The following is a 21,920-nucleotide window of genomic DNA, read 5'->3' on the forward strand; positions in this document are numbered from 1 at the left end:
TGGATCAATTTCTCCCATGTCAGAGCTTACAGGTGGCTCTCCGGGGCTGGAATGGGCTCCATGGTGTCAGGGGCCCAGACTCTTTCCACTTTGTTTCTACCATGCATAGCTTCCACGCCCACAGTTACTCTCTGGTCCAGGATGACTGCTGAACATCCATCATCACACTCACATTCCAGCTAGTCTGGAGGAGCAAGGGCAAGAAACACACCCCTCTCAACAGAGCCTTCTGAAAATTGCACACAACACTGAGCATTCACTCACATGGCTGTATCCAGCACCTACGGAGGATGGAACGTACTTTATTCTGAGTAGGTACATACCAGAGAGAGAGAGAGAGAGAGAGAGAGGACACTGGCATTTCTGTGATGGAGACATATGGACTAGATCTGGATTACATGGATCCATTTTATTATTCAGCAAATATTTATTAACGGCCCATAGTGTTGCTCAGCACCAAGAAAGCAGAGAGAAAGCAGACACAGTTGCAGTCCTTAAGACGTTTGCCTACATAGGGAGACAGACGCTAATCAAACACAAACACACTTGTATAAACTGGGGCAAGAGCTGTGGGGGAAAGGGACACCGTGTGCTGTGGGAGAAGGTACCAAGCCTGAGGGTTGGGAATGGGCAGAGAAGCTTTGCCCACGGAAGTGACACTTGAGCTGAGAGACAGAAAATGAGGGGTGGGAGGTGGCTAGGAAGAGGGTCCCGGGTCAGACCCCGAGGACCCCAGACTGGTGACCACTGTCCCAGTTTGCCTGGGACTGAGGGATGTCCTGGGACATGGAGCTTTCAGTGCTAAAACCAGGAGAGTCCCAGGCCAGCCAGGATGAGTTGGTCACCTCCCTGGAGGTCACATTAATAGTTGGGCTCTTTTGTTATTAATTTCAGGAAAGGTCCTTTATAGGTAAGGTGGCTCCCAGCCATAGAAAAACAACAGCTGACTGGTAAATGTCACCCCTCACATGGGCCAACAGAAGAGGCGCAAAGCACAGGCCGCACTTGCACGCAGTTGGATGACACGACCAGTGAGACTTTCCTTGATCTGCATGATTTCTCTTAACCGTAATTTTGGAAATGAATTGGCATGTGATGATATATTGGAGATAACAGCAACAGCCAAGGGTGGAGGCAGCCTTACCCCACTGCTCTGTCTCTCAGCACCGGCAATACATTGGAATCACTTGGGAACTTAAAAAGTGAATGGGAAAATGCCCAGGGCAGCCAGGCCGGGTGATTCTCTGCTCCTCAGAGAATCTCAGGCGCCTCAGACTCCGTGTGTGTGGGAGGCGTGGGGTCTTGTAGACGCAGGCGCCCTGGACGGTGGTTCTCAGTGCCCAGGTGGTATTGATGTTCCTGCACGATAGACTTGGAGTACAGAGCTCTCGTGTGTGATGTGATGGTGTTGAGGCCACCGGCTTCTCTTTAGGAGCACAGACAGCCCTGAAGGATCACGTAAAGGTAGATGGGCTTGTGAGAGGAGAGAGGTAAAGACTTGGGGGGAGGATAGGGAGCTTCTACCGTGTGCTTCCATCCGTGGTGGGCCCATCCCGACATCTCGTCTGGTTGCCGGGGATGGTTCCTGGGTTCAGAGACGAGTGGCTAGGACAAGGAAGAGACAGTGAAGAGTGGCTGGGACAGTGCCAACCATGGCATGTGAGAACTGGTGCAGAGAAGGTTTAATCTAGTGAAGTGATAGCTGCCTTCTAAGTTCATGCTTGTTCATTGTTTTGAATTCTTGGAAGAGAATCACTCAGTGGAGGCAGTATGTATGTAGTTTAGTTCAGAGGGCACCCTGACCTTGAGTCAGAACACATGGGTTCAAGTTCAGACTTCTTGCTTTCTCTGGGCTTCAGTGTCTTCACCTCAAAGATGGGTGTGACAGCTCCTCAGGTGACCAGGTGCACAGTGAATGAAGAGTCAGCTTTCACCTTAGAGGTGCCTTCAGGCCAGTGGGGGATGCATCATGAATATGCCTACCTGCAGTGTGGGCCTACCTACAGTGTGGGCGGAGCACAGAGGGAGCACCTGGGAAAGGGAATCAGGCCTTGGAGAGCCAGTGGCATCCCAGTGCCTTCAGCGCAAAGCATTCTGTGATTCTGTGAAAGATTTGAAAGCTTGTCATACAGAAGAGGAATCAGACAGGAATCAGACGTGTCTCATGACCCCAAGCAATAACGACTTAAATTGTGGTTACAGATCTGATCACATCAGCCTTTTGCTTAAAACCCTTAGGGCGCTTTCCTTGCTCTTCAGTTAAACGCCAGTGTCTCTCACCGCATCTAAAGGCCCTGCTGACCGGGTCTCAGCTCTGCCCCTCATCCGACACAGGTCTAGGTCGGTTCCCATGTTACCTCTGCTGACAGAGCCACATTCCTTTCCTCTGGGCCCTGGCCGTGGTTGTGCTCCAAACACACCTGGAGGGTCCATCTGAGAATCGCCCCTACAATAGTCTAGTCTGTTGTGTTCACAACTGTAGCATCAGCTCTTGGCCTGCAAGAGGAGCTTAATCTACATTCATAAAGTAATGATTGGTTTTGACCAGGAAGAGAGAAACATTCCAGAAAAGGAAGTGGACTCCCACGGAAGAGAGTGAGTGCCCATGCGGAGAGGGATGTAACACTGTCCAAGAGGAGACAGAGGGGAGACTGTATCAGGGACTGGAGAGTCTGCATCTACGTGGTTAGTGCCTGTGGTTACGGGCACTCTCTCCTGGCTGATTGTGTTCCAATTCTCAGTCGTCACTTCTGGTCTCTGCCGTTGGGGGACTCTTGCGGATCACAGAGGCGGAGTAATTTAGCTGAGGTCCCGCAGCTAGAAAGTGGCAGAGTCCCCGGGCCTGTTTTGCCAAACCCATTGCCTGTACCCAGCCAGGGAGCCTGCTGGCTGGCTGAAGTGACCCTGGAGTTCTGGGATTTCCCGGGAAGGATGACCTTGCTCTTCACCTGACGCTTATCCCACCTGCAGCTTTGTGATTTAGTAGTTGGGTGAGTTTTAAAACCCTTCCATGGTTAGACAAATAAACTTAGACCTTTTAATATGACGGGTTGCATTTAACACTCCTAAAGATGTGCCCAATAAATAAATAAATAAATAAACACATCTGAGCTCTGATGGTATCACTCACACACACACACACATACACACACACACACACACTCACACACTCACACACACACACACACACACACTTCTCAGTGTTTGGCAAGGAGCAGTTTCCTGTTGTATTACTGACACTCCTAGTTTCGCCGGAGCCCTGGTAAAACAAGCCCAGTCCTGTGGGGGTTGTGCTAAACGCTGAAGTAGGTTGCACGACAGGGCTGCCACGGAATGTCTTGCTGGCCATGACTTTCAAGATAAAAGCCTTTCATTAGGTACTTCTCCTGCTCAGTGATACGGATCTTGTAGTTGTTGGTCATAGCACTTTACTAAATGGAAAACTGTCGTTTCTTAATTGAGCAGAACTAATACCTGAAATGCAAAAGCATATAGAAAGTCTTTTGACGTCACCATTTCAGAGGTTTATTAAGAGGATTTTTTTTCCTGAATATTTCTCCCCTGACTGATATAAAAACAACCGTCCTATGGTTTTACAAGAGCCAAGACCATTTAAACTCAGTTTTTCACATGGCCATGCTGACCCTTGGAAAATCTCTCATAGTCTCCCAGTGCTCCCAATTATTAGAAACCTTAATGGCCTATCAGGATATGTTCTTCATGTCCATCATTCTGTTCCCATATTGCTGAGTTTGCTTGGATGAATGCTTTAGTCTCGAGCCTCTGAGTTTCTCACACTGACCTGAGAGAGCTGGCCCACTGGGGAATGGAGGTCTGCTGCTGCCTGGGCATCCCAGGGCTTGTGTTATTCTGTGTCCTGGCCAGTCCCCCACACCAGGGTGCCCTGACCCCGGGAAGCGTGGGTGTTGGCACTGTGGGCCTGGACAAGCTGACCAGTAGCCTTTCCTGATGGGAAGACATCACACCACCAGATCATGAGCTCCCTGGGGCAGGCTGTATGTATCCCCTCACCCCCCGCCCCCCCCCACTTAATCCTCATATTCTTACTGATGACGCTCCAACCAACTGAGCCACCCGGCCGAACAGGCTGTGTATCTTTCATGTCACTTCACTGCCTGCCAGCCTAGTGCCCAGTCCACATGGGAAGAAGTATAAGCAAAGGGTGAGGGGCATGGGGAAGAAGGTCTTTCCAGGCCCTTCCCTGCCCGCTTGGCCCAGTGTACTTCTCTCTGTGGCACCTCCTTCCCTTGATCAGAATCACCCAGAAGGAGTTGTGTTTTTCAGAGGGATTAGTGTTCCATGACACAGCTCAGAAAAGTGTGGGAAATTTACCCAACACCTCTGATGTGCGTGTGAGTGTGTGTGTGTGTGTGTGTGTGGGTGTCCGTGTCCTCCCTTCTGCACTCCTCCCCCACCCCCCACTGCTTTGCCACAGGGGGAGTTACAGCTGCCTGGGAGTGCCGCCTCCCCACCCTCTCTGTCTGCTTCCTAATCCACCGGTCTCTCTTGGCCACTCTTTCTTCCTTTCTTCCATCTCCTGGTGATTAACCATGACATGGCATTGCAGCAGATAGAAATATCTGGTGTATTTATTAAATTAAATTTAGCATTTTTTACCTTCCATTTTTTAGCAAGATGATTTTCATGTATGTATATATCTTCATCCCCTCTGCTGTCTCTAACATTGCACTGAAGCTGCCTTTTAGCTCAGGCCTAATTTTCCCCTCCGTGGCCCACTTGGTAGCCCTTGACCCACCATCTCTGCTTCAGGTGCAAGTCCCGGGGCTGGGAGTTTAGTGCACAGAGGAACCCAGGCCCTGCTGTGCTGCAGGCGGAGATGGGGAGGAGAAGCAGGGGCAGTGGCAGGCCAGGGAAGCGGAAGTAGGAAAGGGCCTGGAGCAGCGTGGAAGCTCCAGGCCAACCAGACGTTGAGGAGTTTCCGTGAGAGCCTGCCTGGGGCTCCCGGGGGTCTCTGCACGCTCACCCGGTTTCCGGCTCTTCAGTGTCTTTTAGTTTTGTTTTCAGGTGTTTTTCTTTCTTTCTTTCTTTTTTTCTTTTTGGTTTCCTGTTTGAATTATTTCAGCTTTGGTACATTTTAGAGAACGGAAAAAAATTCTAAGTAGAATTTTACCACAAGAAACAGTGGCATTTCCCCCCCCCCCCCCCCCCCCCTCCAGTTTTAGTCTGTGGTCTCATCTGCCATATATAGTCTGAGGTCACAGATGAGATTTTAGTCTCAGCCACGCTGTTGATTTCAGGAGGTTCTGGGAATTACTCAGGGGTGTCTTTACTAAGTGTAACTTCTGATCATGTGGGTTGGGGTCTCTGGGCGTGTTTGAGTACTGACGACGGGGGCAACGTATGATAACTAGTTAATCCGCTTTCTAGTATGATAGAAACACCTGGTGCTTGTATATTGCACCTCATTTCAGCCACCACCCAAGTGGTCCAGTTCAAAAGTATTAAAAAGAAATGTCCATTTTTGTAACTTGACAAGCGTTAAAGAGGATCAGATCTGTAATTCCCGGCAATGCTTCTGTTTCCTGCGTCTCCTTGCCACCCTCACTACCTGGCAATTCTCCAAAGCCTCCTGCCACCCACACTCCCTTCGCTTCTTGCCCTTGCTCTGGCTGCTCTGTTTATTATGTCGGATGACTGAATCCCTGGTGGTGGGACCTTCTCTCCCTTCCCACTAGTGTCAGATCCCACGAGGCCAGTTCCGTGCTAGGGAGAGGACTTCCCCAGGGTGGGGGGGTGCGGGGGGAGGGGGTGGTGGGCAGACAGTTGCTGAGTTCTCTGTGGCAGACTGGCAGAAGGGGGACCCCGGTGAAGACTCTGACACGGAGAATTTGATTCGCTCTCAGCTCTGCTTGAGGAAATGAGATTTGACTCGGGGCATCATCAAAGTTGGGCTCACGATAGTGTTTTCGAGGCCCCTAACTTACGGTGTTCCCTATCTGCTGTTTTGAGTGGTCATCCAGTTACTGACACATGCAGGAATTTTTTTTTTTTTTAATTCTCTCTTTAAAGGCTTTATTTGCAGTGGCAAAGCTGATTGGAAGATTCCTCAGCTACGTAACTCAAAGGCAAGATAACCTGGTTTGAGTCATTTGACCAAAAACGGTGGGCACACCAGGTAGAGGGCAGCGGGAGTTCAGGCTTCTGTTCTAGGCGTGCCTGAGAAGGCGGGATTGAGCCTCATGTGTTTTTCTGATAAGTTGATACTATCACCCTTTCTTGGGTTGGAGGCAGGGTTTCATTTTGAGGTTAAGGACCGGAGGCCAGAGAAGTGTATGTGTGTGTGTGTAGGAACAGGGAGAACCATGGCTTGCAGTGAGTCCTGCTGGAGGCCTGGGCAGCTGCATCACAGGCCTCATGCTCAGAAGGCCTCGTGTGGGGTCTCAAATCAAATACCCTAGTGGCCACATGGTGGCTTGAGGCATGCAGCAGGTCAGATGGAGTCTGTGACACGTGGGAGCAGAGCCGCTCCGAGGGCGCAGCCAAGCCCCACCTGAGAGGCCGCGGGCTCTCCAAGTCCATGGACAGATGAGACCGCCCAGTGGGAGGCAGGCAGATGCTGTGAAAGGCTCTTCCCAAAAGAAGAAGTGCAGATTGCAGTGATAATTCATAGCTGGTGTGGGACCCAGGGAAATGGGCGCTCCCGGGCCGGGGTGGGAGTGTTAATTGGCGGTGTTGCTTTGGAAGGCACTTTGGCAACATCTGTCAAAACTAAAAATGTGCACACCCTTTGACCCAGAGTTTCCTCTTCTTGAAATTATCCTAAGAGCTGTCATGAGCCACAAGGGCTGTTGGGGAATGTTTGTTTCAGCAATGTTTGTAAGTAGAAAATGGAAACAGGAAAGTGTTTATCAATTAGGCCAGGGGTGGGCAAACTTTTTGACTCGAGGGCCACAATGGGTTCTTAAACTGGACCGGAGGGCCGGAACAAAAGCATGGATGGAGTGTTTGTGTGAACTAATATAAATTCAAAGTAAACATCATTACATAAAAGGGTACAGTCTTTTTTTTTTTTAGTTTTATTCATTTCAAACCGGCCGGATCCGGCCCGCTGGCCGTAGTTTGCCCACGGCTGAATTAGGCAATGGCTAGGGAGGTGATGGTCTGTCTTTAGACTGCAATGTTATGCATTCTTTAAAAAGAATATTATAGCCCTGGCCAGTGTGGCTCTGTTGGTTGGAGTGTCATCCCATGAGGGTTCGATTCCTGGTCAGGACACATGCCCAGGTTGCGGGCTCATCCCCAGTCGGGGAGTGTACAGGAGGCAACCGATCAATGTTTCTCTCTCTCTCTCTCTCTCTCTCTCTCTCGCTCTCTCTCTCTCTCTCTCTCTCTCTCTCTCATATCAATGAAAGACATATCCTCAGGGTGAGGATTTAAAAAAAAGAATAATGTATATCTATGTAGTGACATAAAAAGTTGTTCAACTTGATATGGTGTTGATATGAAGAGAAAAAACAAACTAAAATCTTGTGCAACATTTCATTTTTCTAGAAAATGTTTATGACTACAATAGGAGAAATTATGCATCACAGTCAATATTCTAGTTCTTATGTGAATTTAAGGACTTACTAAAACTATTTGCACATACCAGAATTTTCAAAGTTGGGAAATCAGACTGAATTAGTAAAAGTTTAAATTATAGATGTAAAGCAGTATGGCTCTACATTTTTAAACAATTCATAAAAAGTTTTACTAAATTTCTAGGTAGGAGTAAGTCTATAATGAATATTTAATCAATTCTAAACAATAATCGCCTGTTCAGTAATAAAATAAAAATAATATGTATTTTTATTTGCTGGTAATTTTTTCCATTTCTTTATCTCCTGGTAAATTCTTTATTGAGAATGTAAATGCCCCATCAAGGATGATCAAAAATGCTAAAAGTGGAGACTCCAAACTGAGGAAGCTTTTATTCCGTTAATCACTGGAATTTTCCTAAACCCCGTACTGCGGAAGAAATTGTTTCACAATGAAGCCCAGGAGGTTTGGCCACTGTTCAGAAGTCCTCTTCCTCATTTGGGCTTCAGCATTTTACATGCGCAAACATAGAATCATTAGGAATCTCCCCACTTAGCACAATACTGCAAGTGCTCCGTTTGAGCTCTCCAGGCCTGTCCAGCGCCCCCCCTTGTCAAATCAGGGTGGGAGTGTGGACCCAGCAGCACATCTGTCTCCACGACTCCTCAGGGCCGCGCGCCCGCAGTGATGTCTGTGCGCCGGCTGTTTGAGTCACCCATTCCGTGCGTAAGGTGATGCCATGAGATGGCCTGTACTGTTTGAGAATAAGTGGATGGTGGTGGCATCACCAGAGGCCCCTGCTGTGATTGTCCCCCTCCCCCATGTGCGCGGTGCCCAGCCGAATCCCTGGCATCACTGGATGTTCAGCACCTCGCATGGCGCCCTGTGCTGGGTCCCAGGTCATTTCACTCGTCTTTCCCCAGGGAGGCCAGTGGTGTACCCCTCTTTCACAATGAAGACAAGCCAGGTTTCCCGCAGGCACACAGCGAGGTTAGGAGGAGAAGCAGGCTTGGTGCTCAGGTTTGAGGCATTCCGAAACCCACACTCTCTCTGTTTCCACTCTTCCTCTTGAATTTTGGGAACAAAGATATTCTTGTATATGACACTGATTATATAGGAGAACGAGGCGTTTCTTTAATTTTTCAGATTGAATTTTTGAATGTTGTAAGCAGTGTTTATGTAAATCAATCATAGACACTGCAGGTAAAATTATCCAATTTGTCTTTTTTCCCCCTTGAACAAAGTGAACTTATGGAATTGTGATGTGATTTTTTTTTTCCAATTAAATTTTTGTAGGAAATGGCCAAGTTCACTCCTGGGCACTAGTCACAAGCCACGCCTTAGACACCGCGTGGGGAATAGCAAAGGGGTCCGTGATGTTGGCGGTTTCCTTCCTGGTGGCCACCCTCTGCTACTTCCGAAGGCTGCACTTCCATTTAGGGCACCGGCTGAAATGGTAGGTGGTTGTAGCATCTTCAGATTTCTAAAATATCCTTGTCCCAATTTTGGAATTATAATTTTCTTTGTCTTTTAGGTGGAGTGGATATCTGCAAAGGAAATTCAAAAGTAAGTGTTTTCATGCGTATCTTTCCTTATTTTTAAGGCGCAGAGAGGTTTCAAGAAGGAAGAGGAAAGGGAAAATTAACTGCCTTTTATGTTTCCTTTGGTTCAGGGAACCTCAGCGTGGAGGCGGAAGTTGATTTACTCAGCTATTGTGCAAGAGAATGGAAAGGGGACACGCCCCAAGCCAAGCTGATGAGGAAGGTGTGTCTGTTTGTCAAGGTCATGGAAGATGGAGAATGTGTGTGTGAAAAAGTCAGAGAACAAACATTCCATTCTGCTTTATGGATCCAGTGCTACCAAAAGTGGCACAAGGGACAACGGTGGCTCCAATGTAAAAGCTAAACAGTTGCTAGGCCATTGGCTTGGGGCCTTTTACCTACAGCCAATGCCTTCGAGAACGGGGGTGAACTCGGTCTGTGGTTTCAGAAATCTCAAAATCGGCTCTTTTCGGCTCTCCTGGCCAGGCCTGTGGAACCTCTGCACAGGAGGGGAGATTTCTATTGTTGCAGGGATCAGTCCCCTTAGCAAAAGTATTTCGAGGATTTTTAGAATTTTCCATTGGATCAGTTTTGGTAAACATCCCCAGCAGTGCTGCCTAGCCTTGTCACTAGCAAAAGAAGAAGAAGGAGAAGAAGAAGAAGAAGAAGAAGAAAGAAAAGGTGGTGCATTTAAAGTAGCTCTTAGCATGGTTTTAAAGTGTACAGCGTTTTCCACTGTGGTCAGGCTGCCCATGACTTCCGCACAGTGATGTTCCCTGGCCCGGGGCTTCCAGGAACGTGCTATCTAGCATGGCACCGTCTCTCTACACACAGTCACTTTGAAATGACATGTGGTCCAATGCATCACTTGTAATTGTTTTCATTTGTATTGTCTGCTTTATTTAGGGGTATGGTTCACTGAAAATGTATTGCACTCGCTTTCCTGAACTTCTTATCCAGTGGACTTTGTAAAAGAACTTCCTCTTTTTATGCCACTAGGCGTACGAGGAGCTGTTTTGGCGGCATCACATTAAATGTGTTCGACAAGTAAAGAGAGATAACTACGACGCACTGAGATCGGTGTTATTTCAGATATTCAGCCAGGGCCTTTCGTTCCCATCCTGGATGAAAGAAAAAGACATCGTTAAGGTATGTCCTGAACATGGGAAACACGTGAGACTCACCTTGATGGTGACTGTACCACAGTCACTCCGGGCCTCCTGTGGGCAGCGGCCAGGTGTGCAGGTGGCCTGAGATCGAAGGAACTCTGGGAGATCCTTTAACCAGGTCCTCTGTCTCTCATGTCTGTTTGCTAATAGACCAGTGGTCGGCAAACTGCGGCTTGCGAGCCACATGCGGCTCTTTGGCCCCTTGAGTGTGGCTCTTCCTAAGCCTTAGGAGTACCCTAATTAAGTTAATAACAATGTACCTACCTATATAGTTTAAGTTTAAAAAATTTGGCTCTCAAAGGAAATTTCAATCGTTGTACTGTTGATATTTGGCTCTGTTGACTAATGAGTTTGCAGACCACTGTAATAGACCATCTCAGAAAGGTAATTATACTCAGTTTTGCTTTTAACTGTCATCGAGAGAGGCAGCTGTCCTTTATAAGTAACGTGGGCTACTAAAATTTACTTTTTTACTCTAGTTAACTTTTGACAAATACATACAGTGTGTAACTACTACCCCAAACGTTCCCTCGTTTCCCTTCATAGCCAGTCCTCTCACTCCCAACCCCTGTCAGCCACTGATTTGTCTTCTATCCCTGTGGTTTTGCCTTTTCTAGAATGTCATATAAATGGAATCATCCAGTGGGTGGCCTTTTGAATCAAGGTCTTTTACTTAGCATAATGCATATGCAATTCACCCAGATGGTTCCACGAATATGCTGTTGGTTCCTTTTTATTGTTGAGTGATGTTCCTTGACATGAATGTGACAGTTTGTTTATCCATTCACCAGCTGAAAGACATCTGGATTGTTTCCAGTGTTTAATACTGTGAATAAAGCTGGTATAAATATTCCCATAGAATCTTTATGAACATAAGTTTTCATTCCTTTTGGGGGGCATTGTTGGGTCTTATGTTAGGGGTGTGCTTACTTTATAAGAACCTGCCCACCCATCTATTCAGAGTGGTGCCACCATGATGCACTCCCATCACGAATGTGTCAGGGTGCCAGTTGCTCCACGTTCTCACCAGCACTTGGTAGTGTCAGGGTTTTTGTTTATTTCTTTTGTGTTTCAGCTAGTTTCACTGACACTAGCATCTAATCGGTATGTGCTAGTGTCATTCAGCTTTTAGTTTGCATTTCCCTGATGAGTTATGAGGTTGAGCGTCTTTTCCTGTGCTCATTTGCCATCCATATTATCTTCTTGGAAAAATGTCTGTTCAAATCTTTTGCCCATTTATTATTATCATTTTTTAATTGATCGAGTTTTGAGAATTCTTTATATATTCGGAATGCAAGTGCTTTATCATATATGTGATTTGCAGATATTTTTTCCCAGACTGTGCCTTATTTTTTCATTTTCTTAACAGTGGAAGATAGTGCCTTCTTGGTGATAACCTGAATTTTTATTTTGAATGCAGTATGCTTAATCTAGGATATACATTTAAGTTGGAGGAGCAAAGAAATATAACATGTATATTTATATATATAGCTACACATGTTCTAGTTCCTTAACGTTTTTATTTTTGAATTGTTTTTATTAGTTTCATTTTATCTAGCAAATACTTGACAGGTGTATGCGGTGTGCTAGCCTTGCTGCACAAGCTGAGCAGGTGGGAGATGCATGGGATGCCTACGATGGATCAGATTCCTACGTGTCCCATAATCTTATTTAATCCCAACAAGAATCCTATAAAATTGTCCATGATTTACAGTGGAGGATGAGGCTGAGCAGTTAAATAATCTGCTGGTTAAGTCACCTCCCAGCTGGCGAGTGGCAGGGCTGGGTTTGAACACCAACGTGCATCATTCTAAAATCCACATCTTCCCAGATATACTATGTTGCTCTAACATTGGTTAAATATAAGTTCTAAAGGGATATATGTAGGTAGTTTTGGAAATGTTTTATTCAAAAAGTTCATTTCTGTAGATTTAATTTTTTTTGGTTTTTTGTTTTGTTTTAACTTGTATGGTCATAGGTACATTCCTATTTATTTATTTATTTATTTATTTATTTATTGTAGGCATAATCTTGTATTTAAATTTTCATCAGTTGTGAAATTGTGAATTAAGAATATGATCCATATCACAGAATCCACAAATCTAAAAGAAAATGACTATATAGTTCTCCTTAACTGCAGTCATAGCCTTTCTAGATGAAGATTGCTAAATGAGATTATGTGCTGTGACATATTCCAAACTGTGTATAATAAACATGGAGATACTAATCACTTTTGACATCTTTTTTTTTTTCAAGCTTCCTGAAAAACTGCTCTTCTCACAAGGTTGTAATTGGATCCAGCAATACAGCTTTGGTCCTGAGAACTATACAGGTTCGAATGTCTTTGGGAAATTGCGTAAATGCGTGGAATTATTGAAAACACAGGTGAGTGTTTGGCGACTGGGGTAAAAGGCTAGGAATGAAAGCATCTGCCCCAAATGTGGCCGCTTTTCTCTGATGTCAGGCATATCACTTTCTGTCAGCTAAGTGGGAGATGCAGGCAGCAAGCTGCTTCAGGTAACTGATGGTTTCTTCTTGATCTTCATTCTCTTTCGAGTGACGAAGGAGAGAGAGCAATGTTGCTGTTCTACATGATAGTTAGGCCCGTTACGGGCTAAGGAGCCCTTTGTGGGCTGGCCAGGAACCTGAACGGTCATGGGCCTTTGTGTCCCCAGAAATATAAGGTGAAGCTCCAGACAGGACGCTCAGAAAGGCCCTTCTGGAATGCGCCCTATTAATAACTGGGCGAGGGCAAAGATGTTATAATTTGAGTCGGAGTTTTTCCTGCCTTTTAACCATTTGTACACCATAAGTGTCTATAGATGCAAGTGGCAGACCTTTTTTAATTAAATTCAAAATATCGTGGCAGTTAACTGGTTAATAAAAACAGATTTGGGGTTGTTGGAATGAATCCTCCTTGGGAAACACCATAACCTTTCTGGGTCACAGTGTTCTTATCTGTAAAAAGTGAACTGTAAATAGTATCTACCCTGTACGGTTCTGGTGAGGATTCAATGAGACAACACTTGCCCATTTATTGCCCATTGAATCAAGGTCTTTTACTTAGCATAATGCATGTGCAATTCACCCAGATGGTTCCACGTAGAGTGACTTCAACTGTGCCTGGCACCGGTGGGTTTAAAGCACTGTTGGTGTATCACTGTTGGCCGCTGGATTAGCCTTTGCCTAACCCAGCCATCATAAGCAGTTTTAGGAAACGGACTTGCTTAGTATTCTACCTACTGGGTGGTGCTTTTGTGAAAAACTATTTCATTGAAACTAGTTTGTTATTGTAAAACTAATAAATGTTTATGGTTTAAAAAAATCCATATCAAAAGATATAAAATGAAAATTTAAAGTTCCACTCCCCTCTATTAGTTTTATTTTATAAGTACTTTACAAGTTATGCGGTGTTGCCCTGGCTGGTTTATTCGGTGGTGAGGGCGTCAGCCGAATGACTAAAGGGTCGCAGGTTCAATTCTCGGTCAAGGGCATATACCTCGGTTGCAGGCTCAATCCAACCAATGCATGTGCCTCTCTTACGTTGATGTTTCTCTCCCCATCCCCCCACTCTCTCTAAAAAAAAAATCAATGGAAAAAATATCCTAGGGTGAGGATTAAAAAAAAAGGTTATGTAGTGTTGTGTACATTCAGCCTTACCCTTCTAAGTTTCACTTTTGCGGCTATGTTTTTAGTGGACTGAATTCAGTGGAATTAGAGATTATCACAAGAGAGGAAGCATGTGCAACATCCTTTTCTCTGATGCCATTCTGGAATATAAACTGTATGAAGCTTTAAAGTTCATCATGCTGTATCAGGTCACTGAAGTTTATGAACAAATGAAGATGAAAAAGGTCATTCCCAGTCTTTTCAGACTCCTGTTTTCCCGGGAAACGTCATCCGATCCTTTGAGCTTCATGATGAATCACCTAAATTCTGTCGGCGACACCTGTGGACTAGAGCAGGTACGTGGGGCAGAAGAACTGTGTGTGTTTGATCAAGGAGGATAGTGGCAATACTTGAACACGTAGGCGTTGGTGTTTGCTTTCAGCAGTGATAAGACCAGCTGCGCAGAGTGGTCGGTTGGCATTATTGCCCCTGAAAGGCGGAAAAGAAGAGTAACGAGCCTCACGGCTCCGAGCTGGTTGCCGTGTGCCCTTCCAGCCGGGTGCCGGGGAGCCTTTCTGAGCTTGCGTGCTGCCTCTCAGTTGATAACAGGTTCTCCCACAACGGAAGTGAACCAGGAGAAATTCCAGTCGGAAAATGAGATAAGGTTTGGGAAAGCATTCGGATACTTACTGCAGATAAATAGAAATTACTGAATTTTTTTCTAAATCCAAAAAATGCTTTTATGTCCTCATAGAAAAGGATTTTTTGTTTTGTATTGTTTTGCTTTGCTTTCCCAGAAGGTGCACAAAACCATCTGCACTTTTTACACAAATTGATTTAAAATGATGTAACACTGGTGGGAAAACAATGTAATTTTTATTATGAGCATTCCTTTATTTTTGATTAGATTTTCCCCGAACAGCTTTCCCTGTGATTTCTTCATGCTAGTCTAGAGAGATGCTCCTCCGCTTGTCCCCTGCACTTGTCCCTAACCCCGTGCCCACGCAGTGGTTCGTGCGTGGGTCTGTCAACAAGCACGCTATGTCACAAGCTGCTGAAGAGCGTGCTCCCACGCTGGTGGGAGGGCAGGAATCTGGAAATGTGTATCTGTGACCTCTCTTCCGTCTCTTCCCCAGATTGATATGTTTATACTTGGATATGCCCTTGAGGTCAAGATAAAAGTGTTCAGACTGTTCAAGTTTAACTCCAGGGACTTTGAAGTCTGCTACCCAGAGGAGCCACTCAGGGAGTGGCCGCAGATCTCCCTGCTGACTGAGAATGACCGCCACTACCACGTTCCTGTCTTTTAAGTCTGGCGGGGACCGGGCGCCCGCCAATGACAGTGGTCACACCTGCCAGTAAAGTGTTCCTGGAAAACAGAAACTAGTGTTGTAGCCACCGAAGGAATGAGGCCCTTCTCTGGAGTTACAGGTACATGGGACGCAGCAGCGCACAGGTGGCTTTTCTCTGTTTTTCAGTGATTTCCTCCAAAGCAGCTGCACTAATACATTGTGGGTCGTGGTTTGACCTCATTCGTGAGGGCTGTGGTCACTTCACAGATGGTGGGCCTAGACAAGCACGAGAACGTTTCATTTGGACAAGACCAACAACAGGAGCAAAGAAAATGAGTAGGTTTTCCTACTAACCTAGAAAGAATGAATTTGTTTCTGACTTTTACGTACTTTATTAAGAATCTTGTCTTTGGTTGATTTTGGATCCTCATAAACATGGCCTTATTTTATAAGCATTAGCTTCCCAGGAATCTATGGTATATTGATTTTCTAGAACCACTTGATTAACTGTAAAATTATGGGTATACACACACACATACCCATATGTATACATGTATAGTTTTATATCTATACATATAAACACATACACACAAATGACCACTACTTTGTAATGTTGTACAATTTGTTTTATATAATTTTGCATTTTTTATTGTTGCATCTGGCCAGTTTAATATGTTTTATATAGATAAAAATGATAAATTCTGTAGATTAAGGAACTGAATGACAGTTATTAAGCTGTCAGGAAAATATTAAACTGTGGTGTATTGACATGTGTATTGAATGCGTGGTAGATAGAATCATGCCCCCCTTCCTCCGCTTTCCCAGAAAGATGTTAAATCCTAATCCCAGAACCTGTGAATATGCTGGGTTAAACGCAGAGGAGAGTAAAGTTGCAGGTGGAATGAAGGTACTAGTCTGCTGACCTGGTTAGAAGGAGATTAGTCTGGGTTCTCCAGGGGAATCCAATATAATCACAAGAGTCCTGACAAGTGGAAGAGGGGATTGGAGGAGTGTCAGAGTCAGAGGGAAGTGAGAAATCCGAAGGACAGTAGGGAGAGATGCGACATGCTGGAGTTGAAGATGGGAGGAGCCACAAGCCAAGGGATGCGTGCAGCCTCCAGGAGCTGGAAAAGGCAAGGGAGTGGCCTCCCCTGGAGCATCCAGGAGGGAACACGGCCCTGACAGAGCCGTGAGCTTAGCCCAGTGACACCTGGGCCAGACCTCTGACCTCCAGGACTGTAAGATAATACATTTGTGCTGTTTCAATAGCTATTTTCAGGAATGTGTTATAGCAATAATAGACAGTTCTCAGGCTAACTAATTTTGGAAATACTTTTCTAGTTTATTTTGGTAATTTTTATTTTGGCGGTACTATGCTAGTCTGTTGTGAATTGCAATAAATACAAAATAACTTTTCAAATCTTGGCTAACGATATACGGGCCTCCTTGATGTGTTTGAGGCTGACGTTTTCTCACATTTTCATATTGTTTCTATTATAAATAAAAAAGGAGATATGGTAAATGCTGTGGTGTATGAAAATAACATTGGCTCTTGAATAATCACCTGTGTGTCCTACATAAGCCAGATGTCTAATCGTACGTTGTGTTCTGCCTGCTGTCATTTTGTTTTCTGGTTGGGGAGTAAATAGCTTAGACCACTTTGCATTACTTTGAGAGCCACGCAAACAAAACGGGCCCTCTTGGTTGATCTCTACAGTCCTTTCCCGCCTGGAAGTGTCTATGCTTTTGCACAAGCCCTGTCATGTAATTGACACTGTGGGAGGTTACCCCCTGATGCATTACAGGGACCTGGAAAAATGAACTCTACCCTTTGTGTTGACAAGCAGAGCGGATGAGAGCCTGCGTGGGCTGTGACTGACACTCCTAGGATTGCTGCTTCTGACTTCTGGCTCCAGTGGCACCTACCTGGCATCTGTATCTTGCCACTCGCCTTGCATCCCCTTATCCAGTGTCATTATTTCCTCATCCATCCCGGATTGAAAGAGAAAACCCTTTCACGGGGATTGGCAGCCTGTGGCTCTGTGACATGGCGGCCCACTAGGTCTATCCTTCACTGTGCGCTGGGGCACAGGGCAGAGTGGGGCAAGAATTCTTTAAAGAGAGGGGCAAGACCAAATTGTGAAAACAGGACATTTCAGTACAATGAAAGGAAAAAGTAAAGGAGACCTTTAAATAGTTGCTATTTGGGGGAAGGCATCAACACAGAGGATTTTAAGGGAGGAGGTATTGGGTGGTTTTATTTTTAATTCAGTTGTATATTGAATGTAAAAACTAATTAGAAGGAACTGCATATAAATTAGCACCACTTTTAAATGCCAGCAATTAATTGGAAGTGAATTGCCTGTGTGATGCCAACATTTAGTGTCTTTCTAACATTATTTGTTTTAAATGATGAGAGAATTATAGCAAAAATGAAAACATATGCCATTGTCTTTTCTGATTTTAGGTGCTTCTCTCAAGTTTTGGGCATGTGTGTCCATACTGAGGGGTCGTATGAATATTAGTACAATTTACCATTAGTACATAAAATTTACCATTTTAACCATTTTTAAATATACAGTTCAGTGGCATTAAGTACCTCCTCATTGTCATGCAACCATCATCACCACCCATCCTCAGAACTTTTGTTATCTTCAAGACTGACTTTTTTGATAGGAGGCAAGTTTAATTCTCCTACCTGGTACTTGTTGTTTTGTTTTGTGTTTTTTTCTTTTAAAATTTTTATTTTATTTTAGAGAGGAAGGGGAAGGGTGGGGGAGGAAAGAGAGGGGAGAGAGAGAGAAAGAGAAAGAGAGAGAGAGAGAGAGAGAGAGAGAGAGAGATAGGGAGAGAAACATCAGTGTGGGAGAGACACATTGATTGGTTGCCTCCCTCATGCATCCCAACCAGGAATTGAACCCGTGAGCCTTTGGTGCCTGAGAGTAACAGTGTGGCCAGGGCGGAGCTGAACTTTTTCTTTTTTAACTCTTCACATTATCTTTATATCCCACCCTTCTAATTCTGAGTATTTCTTTCAGTGCAGATGCCCAATGTAAGGGAGGTCTAGGTGATCAAATAGATGAGGCTAATCATGTTTTACTTCATCTCCAAAGTAAAGAAATAATCACAGGTGGCTTCTGGTTTCATCCTAGAAATACTATCATTTGAAAGCTTTTCCCAAGAAACTGTTAGTTCAGGGCCACCCTGGTGCCTGGAATTCCTTGGATGTGGATCTTCACAGTCTTGACCAAAAGTCATGTCCACCCATGGGGGAGCCAGGGAAAAGCCCAGGACCTTCTCTAGTGCATGGAGAACCCAAGATCAGGCTAGTGCAGAAACAGCTCGGACCAGGGGGCATTCATGCGTGGTTTCCAAGGACCTTCCTACAAATGAGTTTTGGATGGAAATATTTGTTATTGTTATATATCAGATGATTTTCTCATATTGTAGTGAGATCAGAGAAAGACCAATTTAATTTTGTCTAAGCTGGTTGGTCTTGGGGAGGAAACTAGCTTCTGAGTACTCTGAAAATGTTGTGAATTCTATATGAAAGAAAGTAACTATTTTTAGATTGATAACTAACCTGATATGTGAAAACCTATACAAATTTGAGTAAAGGGATGATTAATTCATTCATCTTAGTTTTCTTTTAAATAGCAAGTTCCTAAAGCTGTGTCATTCTTTTTACAAGAATGAGTTTCACACTGCTTAAGATTCGTTGGGGAAAAAATAAGACTTGTTGCTGTGTAAAATTTTAAAATAAAATCTTTTTGTGGATCTAAAAGTTTAACAGTCTATTGGGTTGCTTGTCACAAGTTGAATGCTGTTGCAATATCATATTATTGACTATTTTTAAGTATATTTTATCTATAGCCAAACAGTTTTCTTTAAATGTTATTATAGTCAGATACAGAATAAGTGGGTCCAAATTGTACAGTCACTTCTATGTTATTTGTTCAAAATAGTTGGGTCGTCCCTAAATTCATGTCGGCTTCATTCCTGACGAACTCCTGTAGTCCAAGAAAATGAAAGCTTGTGTGGATTGATATTAATGTCAACATGGTTTATAAATAATGGAAAAACCACTCACTCACATATTCAGCAACCCCTAGACCAAAGTGCTCAGGAGCACAGCCAGAAGTTACGCCATGTGTCTTCATGTGAAGATCACAGAGTATGAGTGAGGAAGCGAGAGCGCTGACGAGTGGGGCCCCAGCCGTGTGGACGAGTGGGCTACATGTGGGGGGGTTCAAGTTACATTCCTAGCTGGTGTCTCTGGAAAAATACCATCCTCTGTTTAAAAAAAAACAAGTCTCTGTATATAATTGCTCTGTTGGTCTTTATACTCAATGTCATCAGGTCTTAGATTGCTGTTTAAGTCATTTTCATGCCACCAGTGTCACTTATTTGTAATAATTCTTGGAAAGTTTAGTCAAGAGAACTTTCTAACATAAAATTTAAAAAAAGCTTGCTTTGAGTATTTTTAGTCTATATGGGTTGAACAAGTAGTGTATTTAAATCAGGAATGTGTTGTAAGAAGCATTCCTGAAGTACAGAAATATTTTCCCAATGGAATAGCCTATTTGTAAACAAAGAATATTTACTTGTTCCTAACTTATAAAACCTCAGACAGAACATCTAGATGGAACCAGATAGAGGACAGTAGTTGAAATTTTCTGCAGAGCAATTTACAGTTTTGTTTTGCTCACCCTATGTTTGAAAAGGCAGCATGAGGGTCAACTCAGTAACATCAGAATGTTTCATGGACAGTGTGTAACTTTCCTCCATTGCAGTTATACACCAACACATTTATAAGGACAAGCACAGAAGTCTGAGACTTTTCTGGCCCTGTTTCTTGTTATCACTGCCATCCCCAAAGACAAAATCAGAGAAGCAACTTGGGAACTATGTCCAGTACCCGTCAAGTCTCGGCTTTTGTCCACTGTATACAGACTTCCTCGGGGCCGGCTTATCTGTGGAACTGAACTTCATAGGAAGGGCCCAAGGATGGGTGAAGAGAAGCAGCTGGTGCAGAGTATCAACTGGGGTGGAGACCTGAAAGGCTGCTTGAATGTTCTGGAACTTTTACTATGTGATTCTAAGTAAACACATTTATGACTCCCTTAAAAAAGGATGCACATTGAAATTAATGTTTGTTATAAAATATTCACATCATTGTAGATAAAGAGGAAAGATAAACACTTACATCTCTCTTATCAGAAGCTACCTTTAGCTATAATTCAGCGGTTCTCAACCTGTGGGTCGAGACCCCTTTGGGGGTCGAACGACCCTTTCACAGGGGTCGCCTAAGACCATCGGAAAACACATATATAATTACATATTGTTTTTGTGATTAATCACTATGCTTTAATTATGTTCAATTTGTAACAATGAAATTGGGGGTCACCACAACATGAGAAACTGTATTAAAGGGTCGTGGCATTAGGAAGGTTGAGAACCACTACTATAATTAAACATGCTGGATAGCCCTGGCTGGGTATTCAGTTGGTTAGAGTGTCATTCCTATACACCAAGGTTGTGGGCTCCTTTCCTCCCTCCCTCCCTCCCTCCCTCCCTCCCTCCCTCCCTCCCTCCCTCCCTCTGCATGGAGCTGTGCAGTGTATGCCTTGCTTAGGGCACCTGACTGAGGAAGTGAGTGGTTCTGGAATCTGCCTTTCAAGCAATGGCCCTTGAGGAAGCAGATGCCATTGCCCCAGAGGACGGTGTGTCTTTTTCTACCAACAAGGATCAATTCACTGACCAAGTCCTATACCAGTAGGGGCACCATTTTCCTAACTTGCATGAAAATTAATAAACAGAAACCTCATTTAAAATGGACTCAGGAGGCCAGAAGAGAGAACTCTCACGTACACATCACTCAATGCGTACCACCAGACCCCAACAGAAGTGAGGTAGGTACCTTGCATCTCCAACAGGAAGAGACACTACATTACTACCTCTGCAGGAGGAAGAAGAGATTCCTCCTGACCCAGTAACAGCTCAGCCACTGGGAGACCTCCATAACTCAGCCAATGAAAAGTCACTATGACTCCAGCCTAGAGTGCCCTTCAATAGGCCTTCAATTACATCAGCCCCTCCCAAGTCAAAAAAAGAGTGTTCTTCTCCTTTGTCTCTCTGGACTTGCACATGGTTCACCGTCAGACGTCCTGAATTGTATTTCTTTGTTGTTTCCCAATAAATTCATTTTACTGGAGAAATATCTGGCTGTTTATTTGTTGAAGATCAACACTTGCATACAAGGCCTGCTTGGCAGAGGTCCTTGGGTCAGCTCACAGTAGGATGGTACTTATTTGAGAAGGCTTTCCTAGATTTCTACATTCTCTTAGCAGAAATCAGCAAGAATCTCATTTTTATATTGATTCTTTGTGCTTAACAAAAATAATCATATGTTATTTCTTTACTGGATTTCAAGCTCCTGTAGTAAGGCTTATATCATTGTGGTGATAACAGTGTTCATACGAATATCAATTGAGTTCTGAACTGTAAGTTTATAATGAGAGCCAAGTTCAGCTATTACTTCTTGAAGAAACAGAATCTAATAATGCAATTATTTTCCCCTGGAAGTTATTTTTATTGATCTAGGACTTGAAGAGAGCAAGTTTTTAGATGTACCCCCTAGGAGAGGAGCTTCCTGAAATTCGTAATACCCTGACATTCAACAAGTCAGTGTGACCTATGGAATGGCCACACCAAAAGTTAGAGGTCAAACCAAGTTTTGCTAACATTGT

At 44.3% G+C, this 21,920-nt stretch overlaps 1 protein-coding gene across 2 annotated transcripts in view; it reads left to right on the forward strand.

Moving 5' to 3' along the window:
• The window catches only part of OTULINL (OTU deubiquitinase with linear linkage specificity like), a 40,649-nt gene extending 19,269 nt beyond the window's left edge, over positions 1-21,380 (forward strand). For both annotated transcript variants that reach the window (XM_070411916.1, XM_070411915.1), the window contains exons 2-8: positions 8,857-9,016; positions 9,095-9,126; positions 9,233-9,324; positions 10,101-10,250; positions 12,527-12,655; positions 13,966-14,235; positions 15,016-21,380. In XM_070411916.1, coding sequence (XP_070268017.1) covers positions 8,857-9,016; positions 9,095-9,126; positions 9,233-9,324; positions 10,101-10,250; positions 12,527-12,655; positions 13,966-14,235; positions 15,016-15,189 — 1,007 coding nt within the window. In that variant the 3' untranslated portion in view covers positions 15,190-21,380. The remainder of the gene's footprint in view (positions 1-8,856; positions 9,017-9,094; positions 9,127-9,232; positions 9,325-10,100; positions 10,251-12,526; positions 12,656-13,965; positions 14,236-15,015) is intronic.
• Positions 21,381-21,920: the final 540 nt, after the last annotated feature.

The sequence above is a fragment of the Myotis yumanensis genome, unplaced genomic scaffold (assembly GCF_028538775.1).
Source record: "Myotis yumanensis isolate MYYU_CA2020_CCGP unplaced genomic scaffold, mMyoYum1.0.hap1 SCAF_4, whole genome shotgun sequence".
NCBI lineage: Eukaryota > Metazoa > Chordata > Mammalia > Chiroptera > Vespertilionidae > Myotis > Myotis yumanensis.